Source organism: Girardinichthys multiradiatus, chromosome 19 (assembly GCF_021462225.1).
Source record: "Girardinichthys multiradiatus isolate DD_20200921_A chromosome 19, DD_fGirMul_XY1, whole genome shotgun sequence".
NCBI lineage: Eukaryota > Metazoa > Chordata > Actinopteri > Cyprinodontiformes > Goodeidae > Girardinichthys > Girardinichthys multiradiatus.
In genome coordinates this window covers 5,156,029-5,172,557 of record NC_061811.1, presented here as the reverse complement: position 1 = coordinate 5,172,557, position 16,529 = coordinate 5,156,029, and the positions used below count along the sequence as shown (strand labels likewise).

The 16,529-nt window shown below is 39.6% G+C and overlaps 1 protein-coding gene across 2 annotated transcripts in view; it reads left to right on the top strand.

The window, feature by feature from the left end:
- The first annotated feature begins 2,086 nt into the window (after positions 1-2,086).
- Positions 2,087-16,529, top strand: part of LOC124885093 (doublecortin domain-containing protein 2C) — a 58,107-nt gene continuing 43,664 nt past the window's right edge. The window contains exons 1-7 of one of the 2 annotated variants that reach the window (XM_047393293.1): positions 2,087-2,629; positions 4,318-4,366; positions 5,246-5,322; positions 5,446-5,577; positions 8,458-8,613; positions 10,836-10,884; positions 16,269-16,392. In XM_047393293.1, coding sequence (XP_047249249.1) covers positions 2,343-2,629; positions 4,318-4,366; positions 5,246-5,322; positions 5,446-5,577; positions 8,458-8,613; positions 10,836-10,884; positions 16,269-16,392 — 874 coding nt within the window. In that variant the 5' untranslated portion in view covers positions 2,087-2,342. The remainder of the gene's footprint in view (positions 2,630-4,317; positions 4,367-5,245; positions 5,323-5,445; positions 5,578-8,457; positions 8,614-10,835; positions 10,885-16,268; positions 16,393-16,529) is intronic. The other variant, XM_047393292.1, reaches the window with a different exon arrangement.

The window sequence follows — 16,529 nt, the reverse complement described above, 5'->3', positions numbered from 1 at the left end:
GTTTTACATGCTGACCTGTTTTACCAAATGAAAGCAAATGTTTTCTGGGTGACTAAAACCTTACTTTATATTTGTTTCCAAGCCCCTTTTTAGCTTTTTTTTTTTTTTGCCTCAAGTTACCTTGCAGACTTGGCAGTTATTGTTTTTAAGATATGTATCCCAGCTGAGATGATATCCTAATTTGTGGGTTTCTAGAAAAAGGAGTTTGAATATGCATGATGCACTTCTTCAAATAAAGGACACCACCAGTCCCTTAAGAAATGAATAATTAATGAGATGAATTATGCAGCCACATGACCAGGAGTTGTCTAGCATAAACCAATTAAGTGTCATGGTTAGTTCAATCTCTGGTTACCTTTGTAGACATAAGAAAAACTGTTTGGATGGCTGGTGAAACAGTGAATAAGCAAAAGATGGGAAACTGGGCAGGATGAACAGAAACAAGAGTTAGTATGAAATGAATATTTGAAAAAAAAAAAAAAGATGGATAGAGTCCATACCAGAGAGCCAGAATAGTCTGGGCCTGTTAAATAAGAGGCTATACGATTTTTATTTTAAAATATTCAATTGAAACACAAGCCTTTTTGTGATCCCAAAGCAGATGAGCAGGGGTCCAGCTTTGCTCTGGTTTATTAACCCCTTGTCACCACCCATAAATGGTAGAGGGGAGTTTTTTCAACATTGGGGTGTGATAGTCACAGAAATGGAATATAAAAAGATTTAGCAAAATTTTTCATGTTTTATCATTTTAAACATGAAAAGAAAGCCAAGTAAACATGTCTACACAAAATTATTATATTTCAAATTAATATTTTGTATATTAAGACCACAATTAAAAATACACTACTTACTGTTAGTGTTTCATTACTGGTTTCAAGTGGGGACAACAAATTACCAACGGATACACTCATCAGTTAGTATAGAAAGAATAATTAGAAAATCCTGAAAATAGACATAGCTCATTGTTAGTAAGGTCTGTGCCCGTTGAAATATAAGATATTTATATATTTTTGTGGTTAAAATCGGATGACCAGAAACTTAAATTGGCTTAATTTTTTTATCATCTTCACACAAAAATAAAAAGATAGAATTGAAGAGATTTGAAAATGTGGTTCTTTTCTCATAATCTAACTTATTCTAACCTGCCCAATCAACGCCGTGACATTACAGTTTATTTATTTGTCAGGGTCCGCTAAAATTGCAATAGAAAAATGCAACAATTCAAAAAAATACTTCTTCAACTGCAAACTTATCAAAATTTTGGATTTTTCTTTATGCAATCTGGTTCAGCTGCGGCTGTTTTTGATGGGAAAATATGCAGGACAGCCCTTGAACAACCAGTTTATAACTGTTATGGTATAGGATGGTCACAGATATGTGTTTGTCTATGAAAAAAAACGAGCCAGTTTTTCAGAAAACAATCCCATTTTAATTTGATACCAATCTAGTTTTGACAACAAAAAAGGGAAAAATATGTATTTCAATGTGTTTATTTAAAAAAATAAAAGAGACTAGCTCAATTAGGCCACCAAAGCATTCACATACTGTGACTGAGGAAACAATAGGATACCTGGCTGGATAGACAGGAGATGCTTTCAGAAATATAAATGATGATTGTTTATTTTTATCAATTTACAAAATGCTAGGTGAGCCAACCCAAACATACAGCCAAAGTCATTCAGAACTACCTTCAGTGTAAAGAAGAACAAGACTTACTGGAAGTGCTGGTATTGCCCCCCACAGAGCCCTGACCTCAACATCATGGAGTGTGTCTGAGATGACATGAAGAAACAGAAGGATGTGAGAAAGCCTCCATCTACAGAAGATCTGTGGTTAGTTCTCCAAGATGTTTGAAACAACCTACCAGCCGGGTTCCTTCAAAAACTGTGTGCAAGTGTACCTAGAAGAACTGATGCTGTTCTTAAGGTCACACCAAATATTGATTTGATTTAGATTTCTCTGTTCATTAACTGCATTTTGTTGATTGATGAAAATAAATGGTTAACTCTTTCATTTTTGAAAGCATTCTTTGTTTACTGCATTTTTTTCACACCTGCCTAAAACTTTTGCACAGTAATGTCCTTGTAAAATCGTTAAAAAAGAAAACAAAAACATTGATTGTTGTTGCCATGGACACAGTTTCTGTTCTGTATTAGAGAATGTAGGTTTACTAGCAACGAACGAGGGGAAGAACAAAGACGAAGGATGAGTTTCAACATGACACCCCTCTCCTGTGGGTGAAGTGATTCCCATATCGACTGTTAGATCCAGTTACTTCTCCAGTGGCTCACCACAGCCGCCCCAGCTCCGTTTAGACCAGATTTAAACGCCTTCAGTTAAACATGCCGGTGAGCACACGGAGAAAAGCGGCTCTGCCTCCGACTAAAACAGTCACTGTGTACAGAAACGGAGATGCTTTCTTTCCCGGGAGAACCATAGTGCTGAATCCCCGACAGGTGTCCACTTTCGATAACCTTCTGAGCACCTTAACCAAACGCCTGGAGGCTCCGTTCGGCGCGGTCAGGAGGCTGTACACGCCCACGCAGGGCGACAGGGTGCAGAGCCTGGACCAGCTGAAGCATGGGAGCGCGTATGTTGCAGCGGGGAATGAGCCGTTCAAGCTGCTGGAGTAAGTAAACAGAGATTCAGCTGGACTGATGGGTTATTATTATTATAATAATAAACACCACCTACCGGTGCATTTCAGTTACTAGATCATCATCAAAAAGTTTAATTATTTAAATAATTAAATTTTAAAGCCTAAATATATATAGATTGATTCCTCACAGATTTAAAGCCTTTATTATTGTTGATTTTGAGCACCATAAACCTTTAGTTATAAGGCTCTTCAAAATACACAATGGTTCATAAAGTGCTGTACATATATAAATGACATAAACATTAAAAACTAAACATGTTAAAAATAGTCAACTAAAAGGTGTCGAATGCTTCAGCAAAAAGTCTTTATTATTCATTACATCTGATGAAAACTCTGATTCAATTCCTTCAGAGAATTACAATGTGCATCATATTTAGACAAAAGGACTTTAATACAGGGGCTGCACGGTGGCGCAGTTGGTAGCACTGTTGCCTTGCAGCAAGAAGGTCCTGGGTTCAATTCCCAGCCTGGGGTCTTTCTGCATGGAGTTTGCATGTTCTCCCTGTGCATGTGTGGGTTCTCACCAGGTACTCTGGCTTCCTCCCACAGTCCAAAGACATGCCTGTTAGGTTAATTGGTAACTCTAAATTGACCTTAGGTGTATGAATGAGTGTGTGCATGGTTGTTTGTGTGTTGCCCTGTGATGGACTGGCGATCTGTCCAGGGTGTACCCTGCCTCTTGCCCATAGACTGCTGGAGATAGGCACCAGCTCCCCCGTGACCCACTATGGAATAAGCGGTAGAAAATGACTGACTGACTGACTTTAATACAGAAAAGTCCTGTAATGGTTTACATAATCAACGAGAAGCTGGCTAAACTGACTACCTTCACAAAGAGGGTATAAGCTAAAAAAGTTCATGCTAAAGAAGCTTGTTTTTCACAGAGTGCTACATCTGAGCATATTAATAGAAAGTTGAGTGGAGGAAAAAAGTGTAGCATAGGAGAAAAATATCCACAAACAGTGGGAACAACTGCAGCCTTGAAGGGATTGAAAAGCAAAGACCATTCCACAGTTTTGGGGAGATTCACAAAGTATGGACCGCAGTGCTACCAGACACATGATACAACAGTCACATTTCTTTGTTAAGTCACTCCTGAACCAGACACTTCAGAAGCCTCTAACCTGGGCTAAGGACTGTTGCCCAGTGGATCAAACTAGTCATATTAGATGACACTAAAGTTTGTATCTCATTGGAAATCGATGCCTCCACAGTTGATTGAATAACTGGATTCTTTTAAAACCAGTTAAAACCCCGTTTCAGGGTTAAAGTAGCCTTATCACTTTTTTATATTCATCTTCTTATGCGTTTCTTCTTATATGTTCATTTATTTCTTTGTCATTTATGCTTTTATAACCTTTATGCCTTTGTTTTATATGTATTTCTCTCCTGTAATTTAGATTTTTGTATCTTACATTTTCTGATGATTAATTCATTGATTCTTTTAAAACAAATGTGATATTTTTTCCAGACATTACCTGTTTACCAATAACTGAGGTCCAAATGTATTATTATGGTCCTCTATTGATGTTTAGTCACTGGCATAATGTAGCTATTTTTTTAAACGGTTTAATAGAATTATTTAATCATTGGTGTAATTTGTCTTCACTATATTTATTTGTTCAGGCAATCATTAGATGTTTACTAATTTCTTTCAGTTATTCTGGGATAGTCACCATGAAGCCACAGAAAAGGAGACATAAACTGGTAAGAATGAGTTTTGATCAGTAGTAACAATAAAATAGGCGATGATAACAATACTCTGGCTTCCTCCCATCAGTCAAAAACATGCATGTTAAGTTAGATGGCCGCTAAATTGGCTTGAGTTGTGAGTGTCTGTGTGCTTGGTTGTAAGTCTCTGTGATGGGAGGTTCTATCTGTCCAGGCTGCACCCCACTGACGACTGGAGATAGGCCTGCAACCCGGCAGGGATATAGTGGGTACAGAAAATAAATGGATGGACCTTTTTCTTAATATGTACTGTTGCTGTTTAGGACAAACATCACCTTTAACCCAAATCCACAATATGTATACACAATATTAAAGAGACAGTACAACATACAGGATTTTATTAGCTAAAAAGGATTTCTGTTTTTGTTGCAGTTCAGACCAAATCTAATTTTGCCTGATTCTGATTGTCTTTCTAAGACCTTTGACACCTTTTAAACCCTTTAGTGTAAAACTGGATTTAATACAAAAAAGAGACATAACAAACAATGACCATAGAAGAAGTAATATGCTGCAGGTTTTTTGACAGAGGTAGTACTTTTAAATCCAACAAAAAAAGAAAAAATGATGATCCTCGTGTATACATCAAATCGTATGACCCTAACCTTTATATAATTCTCATTAAACCCAAACAAGGTTCAGCAAAGAAAAAGTTGTTTTGTTTACACACAAAGAAATTGGAGTTTTCAGCTCGACGCATTTAATGGACCTACAAAAAAATCACATTTTTTGTTAAAACCGCTGATCACCAGTCAGAGGCAATCAAGCAAACATTGGTTGATTTCGATCTCTGGCTAACTGATTAATGCAGCACCACACAGATCACTTCAAAGGTCTTTATTTTCTTTTGTTTTACAGATCCAACCTGTAGTGCGCACCAGAATAGTTGCTTCAGCTCGCTGGAAGAAAATTACAGATGGAACCTGCACAATAAAGTCAGTATTGATCTGAAACTTGTTACAGAGTCACCATAGTACAAAATCACAGCTTTTCTCTTTTGTGATGTGTGTCTGTGTGTGTAATTCATGGGTTTGTCTGTGTCATGAATTGTTTTACAGTGTCTTTACCAATGGAGAGCTACTGGTTCCTCCAGCTCGGGTCCGGATCCCAAAGCACACTCTTAAAAGCTGGGAAAGTGTTTTATCAATGGTGACACAGAAAGTGGACCTCCGCACCGGGGCTGTTTTCAAGTAAGATGAATCATCAGTAAACCTAGAGTTTAATGAGGCAAACAATAACTTTTACGTTCAACATACTACTGCAACATCATTTAAAGCTACTCGGCAGATCTTTCTATAAAATCATCCATCCTTCAGCGGTCTACGGGCTAGAGGCGGGGTAGACCCTGGACAGGTCGCCAGTCCATCGCAAGGCTCTGTAAAATCAATCAAGCTCAATTTAAATATTTCTCACCCACAAAACAATGTTATGGTTAGTTTTCTATTTGTTTTGCTGTTTTATTATAAATCATTATTTAATTAAGACAAAAATCTACCCTTTCAAAAACGAGCTTCTACATGCATTGGTGACATCACAAAAAGTATAAGGCCTTTCAGACTTTGTGGCCGCCTTGCTACTGACGATCCCGCCCACAATGACATGGTTTTCAACTGCAATGAAAAAACGATCCAAACCATGTAGAGTAGAACTGACTTGAGACGAACCTCACTTAGTGGTACTAATGAAAAAGGGGCAGAAGGTAACAAAAGCTGGTTCATTGACCATGTTGTTACTGTGTTTGGAGTATTGTCAAGAGAAGAAGAAGAGACACCAGAGCCAACAATGCACATGACCTGAAGGCCACTATCAAAGCAACCTGGGCTTTCATTACACCTCAGTTGATCTCCTCCATGTCACATTGCACTGATGCAGTGATTTATGCAAAAAAGGAGGACCAACCAAATACTGAGTGCATAGAAATGAACATACTTTTCAAAAGCCTGACATTTCTGTTTGAAATACCTTTTTTATTGATCTTATGCAATATTCTACATTACTGAGACACTGAATTTTGGGATTTCATTATCTGTAAACCAGAATCATCAAAATTACAAAAAACAAAGGCTTAAAATCTTTGTGTGTCAGAAATCTATATTATATGTGAGTTTCTCTTTTACAAATGAGTGACAAAAATATTTACCTTTTCCACAATTTTGGAATTTTTGGAGGTGCACTTGTAATTACTCAGCTGAGGCTTTAGTAGTGAGACAAAACATCACAGAACAGTGTCTTTTAAATTGGCAAAATGTGTCAAATAGTATCTTACATATATACATACATATATATATATATATATATATATATATATATATATATATATATATAATATATATATATATATATATATATATATATATATATATAATATATATATATATATATATATATATATATATATATATATATATATATATATATACAGGTCCTTCTAAAAAAATTTGCATATTGTGATAAAGTTCATTATTTTCCATAATGTCATGATGAAAATTTAACATTCATATATTTTAGATTCATTGCACACTAACTGAAATATTTCAGGTCTTTTATTGTCTTAATACGGATGATTTTGGCATACAGATCATGAAAACCCAAAATTCCTATCTCACAAAATTAGCATATCATTAAAAGGGTCTCTAAACGAGCTATGAACCTAATCATCTGAATCAACGAGTTAACTCTAAACACCTGCAAAAGATTCCTGAGGCCTTTAAAACTCCCAGCCTGGTTCATCACTCAAAACCCCAATCATGGGTAAGACTGCCGACCTGACTGCTGTCCAGAAGGCCACTATTGACACCCTCAAGCAAGAGGGTAAGACACAGAAAGAAATTTCTGAACGAATAGGCTGTTCCCAGAGTGCTGTATCAAGGCACCTCAGTGGGAAGTCTGTGGGAAGGAAAAAGTGTGGCAGAAAACGCTGCACAACGAGAAGAGGTGACCGGACCCTGAGGAAGATTGTGGAGAAGGGCCGATTCCAGACCTTGGGGGACCTGCGGAAGCAGTGGACTGAGTCTGGAGTAGAAACATCCAGAGCCACCGTGCACAGGCGTGTGCAGGAAATGGGCTACAGGTGCCGCATTCCCCAGGTCAAGCCACTTTTGAACCAGAAACAGCGGCAGAAGCGCCTGACCTGGGCTACAGAGAAGCAGCACTGGACTGTTGCTCAGTGGTCCAAAGTACTTTTTTCGGATGAAAGCAAATTCTGCATGTCATTCGGAAATCAAGGTGCCAGAGTCTGGAGGAAGACTGGGGAGAAGGAAATGCCAAAATGCCAGAAGTCCAGTGTCAAGTACCCACAGTCAGTGATGGTCTGGGGTGCCGTGTCAGCTGCTGGTGTTGGTCCACTGTGTTTTATCAAGGACAGGGTCAATGCAGCTAGCTATCAGGAGATTTTGGAGCACTTCATGCTTCCATCTGCTGAAAAGCTTTATGGAGATGAAGATTTCATTTTTCAGCACAACCTGGCACCTGCTCACAGTGCCAAAACCACTGGTAAATGGTTTACTGACCATGGTATCACTGTGCTCAATTGGCCTGCCAACTCTCCTGACCTGAACCCCATAGAGAACCTGTGGGATATTGTGAAGAGAACGTTGAGAGACTCAAGACCCAACACTCTGGATGAGCTAAAGGCCGCTATCGAAGCATCCTGGGCCTCCATAAGACCTCAGCAGTGCCACAGGCTGATTGCCTCCATGCCACGCCGCATTGAAGCAGTCATTTCTGCAAAAGGATTCCCGACCAACTATTGAGTGCATAACTGTACATGATTATTTGAAGGTTGACGTTTTTTTGTATTAAAAACACTTTTCTTTTATTGGTCGGATGAAATATGCTAATTTTGTGAGATAGGAATTTTGGGTTTTCATGAGCTGTATGCCAAAATCATCTGTATTAAGACAATAAAAGACCTGAAATATTTCAGTTAGTGTGCAATGAATCTAAAATATATGAATGTTAAATTTTCATCATTACATTATAGAAAATAATTAACTTTATCACAATATGCTAATTGTTTGAGAAGGACCTGTATATATATATATATTTTTTTTTTTCTTTCGACCTTCCAGGCTTTGCAGGTTAGACGGGCAGCCTGTCTGTGGACCTGCTGACCTGGAGAACAACCTCCATTATGTTGCAGTTGGGGCTGAAAAGTTCAAACATCTCCCGTACGAACAGTGGGTTCCCTGCAAGAATTTAGTCAAGAAAAATGTGGCAACTCAAGGGTAGGAGACATTTTGTCCTTTGTAGAAATGCACCAATCATGTTCTTTCAGGTTAATATCGATTTAGAATTATCTTGGAACTCTGACAGATTCAGATTATTATTTTGTTTGAAGAACTGCAGGTTCTTTTGGAATAGGTAGTCACATTAATGCATCAAAGCATATGCAGTGTTGTGGAAAAGTAAAACAACAGACTTTCAAATGATGAATTCATTTATGCATGGAGACAAGCTATTTAAACCAACCTGGGGCTATGTGAAGATATAATTGCTCCCCTTGTTAAATTATAAGGTACCTGACACACCAAATTGTTTTAGTTGAATATCTCTAGCTATAGTAAGGTGTGATTACTGCCTGTAGAATCTAGGAATCGCTTAAGGACAACCTGTCTGGCAGCATGAAGTGGGCAAAATGATCTTAAAAAGCAACACATCATGCCCCCAACTTAAAGAAGCGATGAGAAATAAAGTCATTGACATAAATCAGTCTGGAATGGTTACAAAGCCATATCTAAAGTGTTTGAGACTCCAGAGAAGTGACAGCAATTATTCACTATAGGGGTCCATCCCAGCCCCATGGAGAACAAAAAGGACTGAACTGCACCAGAGAACGAAAGAGACAGGTAAAAACTCTGAAATCCAGAATGCACAGAATGCTGTTAATTCACAGCTGCTATCCCCAGGATGACATAGAGTTTCAAAACTTGGCACACAGCAGCATTTCTTTCTATTTTCCCGCATCAACAGCTATATTACGGGCCTCCACGCGTAAACATCTTGACCTTCATTAGTAAGTATCTGCATTTTCGAAAAAAACTGCAGATCCAAAGTAAAGTATAGTCTGCTGTCTGTGTATCTGGTGACTATAATCCAGTCGAAAATAAGACTAGCTGCCTGAAAGTGGCTGTCTGAGCTTCTGCAGAAAATAATCTGAGCCAAAGATCCTCCAAGAAGTGATGCAGTGTCTCTAATTACAAAGTGGTTTTCATTTCACTGCCCTGAAGAAAACGACATTTTCTCACCCAAGCTGCTAGACCAAGAGCAGCAGCCACCTTTTCTCTGTTCTTTGAACCTGCTGGACTGAACGTGCTTTCCTGCTCATCAAAGCGGTTTACAGTAAGAGGTTGTGTCTGGGCAGAGAAAATTGGTTTTGGATAAAACAATTTAAATATTGTGTATTTCATTGTGTTTTGCTTTGTTTTGATGCTTAAACTGTGTTTGAATTGAGCAGGCTTAGAACAAGCTATGACAGAGGTGGTGTGATGCTCTGGGGCTGCTTTGGACCTAGATGGATGGAACCTTGAATTTTGCCCTCTACCAGAAAGTCCTGAAAAAGAATGTGTTATGCGTTGTGATCTTAAGCTTAACAGCTCTTGTGTTATGCTGCAGGAGAATGAGCTGAAGCACATCAACATGTCCTCCTCTGAATGCGTCAAAACAAAAATGAAATGAAAGTTCTGGAATAGCCTAGTCAAGTCCAGGCTTAAATCCAATTAAGATCCTGTGGCATAACCTTAAACAGTTCTTGATCAAAAATCCTCCAACAATTAAAACAATTATGCAGAAGAGTGGGCCAAGATTCTTCAAAAATCCCATCAAAGACTCATTTCTAGGTTTTGCAAATGATTTATGGCAGTTGTTGCTGCCAAAGACTAATCTTGGTGGCAAATCTCAATAACCAATTATTATTTTTGGGGTGCAGTTACTTTTTCATATAGGTCCAGGTTGGGTTTGATAGGATTAAATCCTCCATAAATGAAATAAACATCTGAAACATCTTTTGTATTTATTCAAGTTACATTGGTCTAATAATACATTTTGTCTGATGATGTCTGAAACACTTGGATATAAAAAGAAAATTAAAAAGAGAAAATCTGTAAAGGGGAGCACTATAACCATTTATTTAATTTCTAGCTAACTAAAAGGAGTCTATAATATATAATGTTACTTAACACGTTTATAGAAATGGTTGGAGTTGTTAATTTTGATGCATTTGATGAAGAGTGGGAAGAAATTCATATCTTGATCACCGATGATCAATCAGAGACAATCAACCAACACCTGTCTGATTCTGATCTCTTGCCGATTGATTGGTGCATCTACAGTCTTTTGCCAACAAACTAATAGAGGTGGTTTTACCATGACTGTGTATGAAAAGGCAACACTGCATTATAGATTTGTTGTGAAAAGGAAAAATGTAATGGTTTCCCTTTTCCCCCTGCAGCCAAGCTCTCCTGCCTGCTGCTAGAATCAAAAGACCCGAAAATAATACGGTGAGTAGTCCTACTTCAATGTCAACTACAGTCTGCTGAAAAGTTGTTCACTTTCTCATAAAACGTGAAACGGATACGTTTTCCCCCACATTCCCTTCAGTTTATTGCTGTAACACCTTGGAAAAATCACAACCCTTGCACACAAAACATTTCAATTAACATTTCCCACTTGTGCGAGACTTGTTGTGGGGGCGCGATTTGTTATGAAACAGCACTATCATCAATCACTGTCTTCAAGACGCATTAAGTTACCATCGCTTTGCGCTTTGATGGGTAATCCCCAAAAGAGACAGACTGGTCCACTTGATCAAGTGCAGTGAGCCTTGGATCATACTGTATGCAGCAGTGGGACTTTGCTTGCTGAAAAAAAAATCCTATTCGAACTAGAACCCTGGCAATTTGTTTTGTGATTAAGTAGACAGTGAAATGTTTTGAATCCATATGAGGATTTGCTCTGCTAGGGGCCAGAAAAGAGCACCAAATCAGATGATGAAGATGAAAACATGCCTTATCAGCAGGTTTAGGTGCAGATGGCCCCATCCTTCCTGTGAAGGATGCGTCTGACATCTGATTTTTCTAACCATGAAAGATGGCAAGGCTGTTACTGGTGCCAATTTTATTAGATGGAGAAAAATACCCCTTGCCTTACCTGTAGTAGTACCTTTTGTTGACTGGCTTTCTGTTCAGATATATGGACTGATATTAGCAGTGAATTAGAATGAAGTGTAGATGCTGTTGTAAGATCTCTTCATCATGTTAGCAACTATCCAAGCAGAAAATAATCAATGAAAACAACTTTGTCATCAAAATAAACTTATAAAATAATCCAGGACTCAGACGGAAGTTTCTGTTGTTTCATTTGGTGCCAGTAGGTGGAGACAGAGACAAATCTATGGCTGTGTTTTGCAACAACCAGCTGGTTGGAGCAATACTCAACAGGCATGGTGCTGCTGCATTTTACTTCTCTTTCCTCTCTGTCTCATCCCTCATGAATCTGCAAGCATGAGCTGCTGGGTTAATAAGAATCTCCCATAGGGGAAAAATACATGCAACCAAAATGACTTACTCGCCCCTGATCTGTCACTTGTTTAGCTAACTGATTTCACAGCCATTTATAGGGTCATATCTATCGTTAATTTCACTTTGACCTCACAAAACAACAGCACTCTGGCTGGAAATGCCTGTAAAAGCATCCCTTAAACATGCTCACTGGGGCTGTGTTAAATGTAACCTTGCCCTTGCAATCTGAAAGTATGGAGATGGTGTCCTGATCTGTCGGCACCAGTGGGGGAGTGTCTCTGCAGGGCTGAATGGGACATTCGGTCTGGACAGTGTAATGTTGAATCTGAAAAGGCCACCATGTTCCCCTTGGAGGGAAGCATGCATGCTGGCACAAATGACTGAAGATGTGAAGTGAAAAAATTGGGAAACGTAAATAGAGAAATACAGATAGAGAAAAGAGACTAACGTGCATCAGGTATTAAACCTACTGGTCAGACTTTGCCTTAAAATGAATAAACCTATGTCAAATAAACATCTGCCACTGTATTAGTTATAGCTGTTTAATTGCCAACAAACTGTAAATCAGCCAATCACGTAGCAGCAACTCATTGCATTTAAGCATCTAGACATGGTAATGACAACATGCTGTAGTAAGCATCAGAAAAAAAGATGAAACCTGATTTTAGTGACTTTGAACATGGCATGGTTGTTGGTGCTAGCCAAGTTGGTCCGTTTGTTTCAGAAACTGCTGATCTACTGGGATTTCCACACAAAATTATCTCTCAGGTAGGTGGAGAACGGTCTGAAAAAGGGAGAATATCCAGTAGTTGAGTGGACACCAATGCCTTGTTGATGTCAGAGGTCAGAGGGCATGGTGGTTTGAGATAACAGAAAGGCAACACTAGCTCAAATAACCACTCAGTACAAACAAGGTATGCAGAATGCTATCTCTGAACAGACCAAACCTTGAAGCCAATGGACTACAACAGCAGTACTCAGCACTGGGTGGCAGTTCTGTCAGCTAAGAACAGGAAGCTGAAGCTACAAATTTAGCTACAGAAAGCTGGTGGTGGTATTGTCACAGTGTGCAGGATATGTTTTCGCACACTGTGGGCCACTTACTAGCAACTAAGCATGGTTTAAACACCTCTTCTGACCATGTCTATCCCTTAAGGACCACAGTGTTCCCATCTTTTGATTGTGACTTCCAGGATGATGCCCCATGTCACAAAGCTCAAACCATCACAAACTGGTTTATTGACCATGATAATGAGTTTACTGTACTCCACAGGCCTCTACAAACACCAGATCTCAGTCCAATAGAGTACAATTGAGATATGGGGAACAAAAAATTCTCATCATGGATGTTCAGCCAACAAATCTGTGTGATGCCAAAATGACAACATGGACCAAAATCTCTGAGGAACATTTCTGACCCATTGTTGAATCTATGCCTTAGAATCCAAGTAGGAGTCTCTCTAAAGGTGCTTTTTCAGGAAGGCGTTTACTAAAGTCAAAGATCACCCTGACACTCCCTTCCTGTGTCAGGCCTAGTTGTTTACTGCTGTTCTGGCTATTTACATGACCTGTGGCATTAATGTCTAGGATGTCCACGATGTGTCCATGATGTTTAAAAAAACAAGAAATTTCTGATTTTTTTTACATGACTGTAGTTTTACTAGAACTGTACAGTTGTTAAAAAGGAAGTGCACCCCTGGCTATTTACTTTCTTTTTGCAACAGTAATCACAATGTTCCGGAAGCTTGTTGTAAAATGAATCCTCAGAGTTTGACTGTCATCAGCAACACTTTAGTGCTGCTTCCCAGTTCTCAGCTCCTTATGTGTGATCTCAGAGGTGAGGGGAAGCAGCAAAGCCCTGAGGAGAACTGTGCCTCCTCATTGCTGCCAGCTTGTCTACTAACTGTGAAGCAGCCCTGGGAGTGGCTCCTACTGATACCACAGTCAGGATGGCTGGAGGCTGGTCAGCCCAATTGTTTGGGACCTCCATTATTCCCTGGCTATCATATCACCCTGTCCTCTTGTTGACTCCTGTTCTCTGCTACTTGAGAGGGCCACAGATTACTTTCTGCTCGTCCCTCCCACAGACCCTGTTTGCACTAAGTCTGTACAGTCTGGGGCCTCCTGATACACACAGTTGTCTGCTCCCACAGGACACGGTGCTGCAGATATGTACACACAAGAGAGGCTGGATGACCTCAGCTTTTCCACCGCTGTGCCTCCAGTTTTGCGTCTCCTTTCCCAGCTCTGCTCAGCTTTTTTCCTACTCTGCACCCTTCCCAGCACTCTCCCTGAGTGATGAGTCCTGATTCAGTCTTGATTTTAATGCTATCTATTTACATCTCATCACCAGGTTGTCAGGAAGCAAACTGGCCGTTCCATATTTGATTGGCTAGATGTGTTTTGACTCAGCTTCATGGTGACGTTGTCTCACATTAGTCAGTGATGAGTTGAAGTTAAAACTGGACAGGGTACCACTGCAAAGCCACTTTCTGCTTCTGGTCTCCTGTGGCTGTGGACACTGCAGTGCCGCTACATGAACTCTGTTTCAACTCTTCTTCACTGCATATATCAAGCAAACCTCAATCTTCTTTTGTTTTTCTACTTCTCTTCCTCAGTCCACTAACGGCTAACGGCAAATGTGTCCAAAGACGTTGCCTCCACATTAAAGAAGGCAAACAAGTGCAGCAACTGGGCTATTCCCTAGACTCCATGTTAGTGAGCTTGCAAACACCACTGCCAGAAGTGTATTCTGGTGGAAGCCTGAGATCACTACACCATCCACTGAGCCAGCTCAGGGACCCCGCAGTACAGTGTGCTGCTGCCTAAGAGAAACGCATAGTTTGCTTACTCTGTGTCTGTAAGGGAGACATCCCTCACCTCAATACCAACAGAGGAGAAGGGGAGCCTGCCAGAAGAAAATTACCTTTTGTGGAAGCATTAATTCAGATGTGTACCCTGTTTTCTGAACTATCCCTCCTTTTCCTCTCCTCTCTCATTCCTTTATTCTCCCACTGTTCAGTTCAGTCCCAAACCCCCCTTTTTTGTGTTTTGTTTTGTCTTCCTCCTCCATCAACAACCTTCCTGCGTCTACAGCTGAGGAATAAGTTATTCCGTGCAACTCCCTCCCTTTTCCTTTAAGCTTGTTTGGATTTTCATTGTTTGATCTGGCTTGATAAATAAGACAAATGCAGTTAGAAATTCACGCCTGCCCCATTCCATCAATAAATGATTTGTTTGCCACACTCCCAGGTGATTGAAAGGTTGACTATTTGTAATGTATTGGAACCAGAAGATACAGTAGAACATGTCAGCTCATGACGCACTAAAGTTAAAGAAATAAGCAAACAAACAAACAAAAAAAAAACTATTATTATTAGAGCATTCAATGCCTCCTATGCATTGCTATGGCAGGCCCCAATTATTTTTTGTTCTCAAATGCGGTACAAATCATCCCATCCCACTTTTGGGTAAATATCAATGCATGGTTGGTATGAAAAATCCCTACGGGACCATTTCTTACTAGAGAAAGTTTGTGAGGGAAACAACCAAAACTGACAGGCTATGACCAGGGCCCCCTCAAAGCTTACACCTCCACTACGACCATGTGGGAAGAGACTTGACCAACCAATCTGAAGCAGAGTTTGGTCTTTTATTACAGTCAAGTGAAGAGCAGCTGATATATATTAAACTGTGATTTTAGTTACAATGTTGTTTTTTTTTTATATAAATAAAATGGTGCAACAGCTGTTTGGAAGGTCAGGAACTAATCATTTTGAGAAATCATCGTGTTATGAGAGAGCATTTCTAATGGCTGAACTAAAAGTTAATTTAGGCTAAATCATATTATCCAGCTGGCCAGCTCCAGAGGACAGGAGAGCAAAGAGTCTTTGGTTTGCTAGTTAAGAGGTTTGTGCTGCCAAGTTAACCCTCCAAGCATTGGTAGCCCAAAGACATCTTTTTAATGACTATTCAAGGTTGACCAGGCCAGAACATATGTTGAATATTAGACCATAGGACTTTGTCCCATCAAACTTTAGCCTAAACAAAAAATATGGATGTCAGTCCAGTTTAACTCATTTCATCAACTCCTGTCGACTTTGAACCACATTCAGACATCAGTAGACATCTTTTTGTGGATTTCTTTTCACCTTTTACTTTTGAACCACAATTTCAAAGTTTCTCACGATGGAATATTTTCTATGTCTAATGAACAAGGATTTAGTTTCCTGTTTTCCTATTTGCTGTCTTCTTCTTCCACAAACAAGCAATATTTCATTCACAAATCAGAGAAGGGTCAGAGAAAATGTCATTTATTCTGGTTTCATGTTTTCTGCTTTCTCCTCTCTCCGATCTGTGCTCAGGTATGCGTTAGAGAGGACCTTGAGCTCACAGCCGGGGGCCAGATCAAGGAACATGCAGCCAAGACGAAGCGTGTCGAAAAGCAGAGGCAGGTGTCCAGAAACCCAGCACTCTTCACAGGAGGAGGTAAGCAGAGCATTTCACTAGCAATGCTTCTCCTAATGTTTTGCTCTCCAGCCTCCTCATCCTCTGTGCTTGTTCCTTCATCACAATCTTCTCCAGTATGATTACACTTAAAGGTCCCTGCTGCCTTTTGATTACAA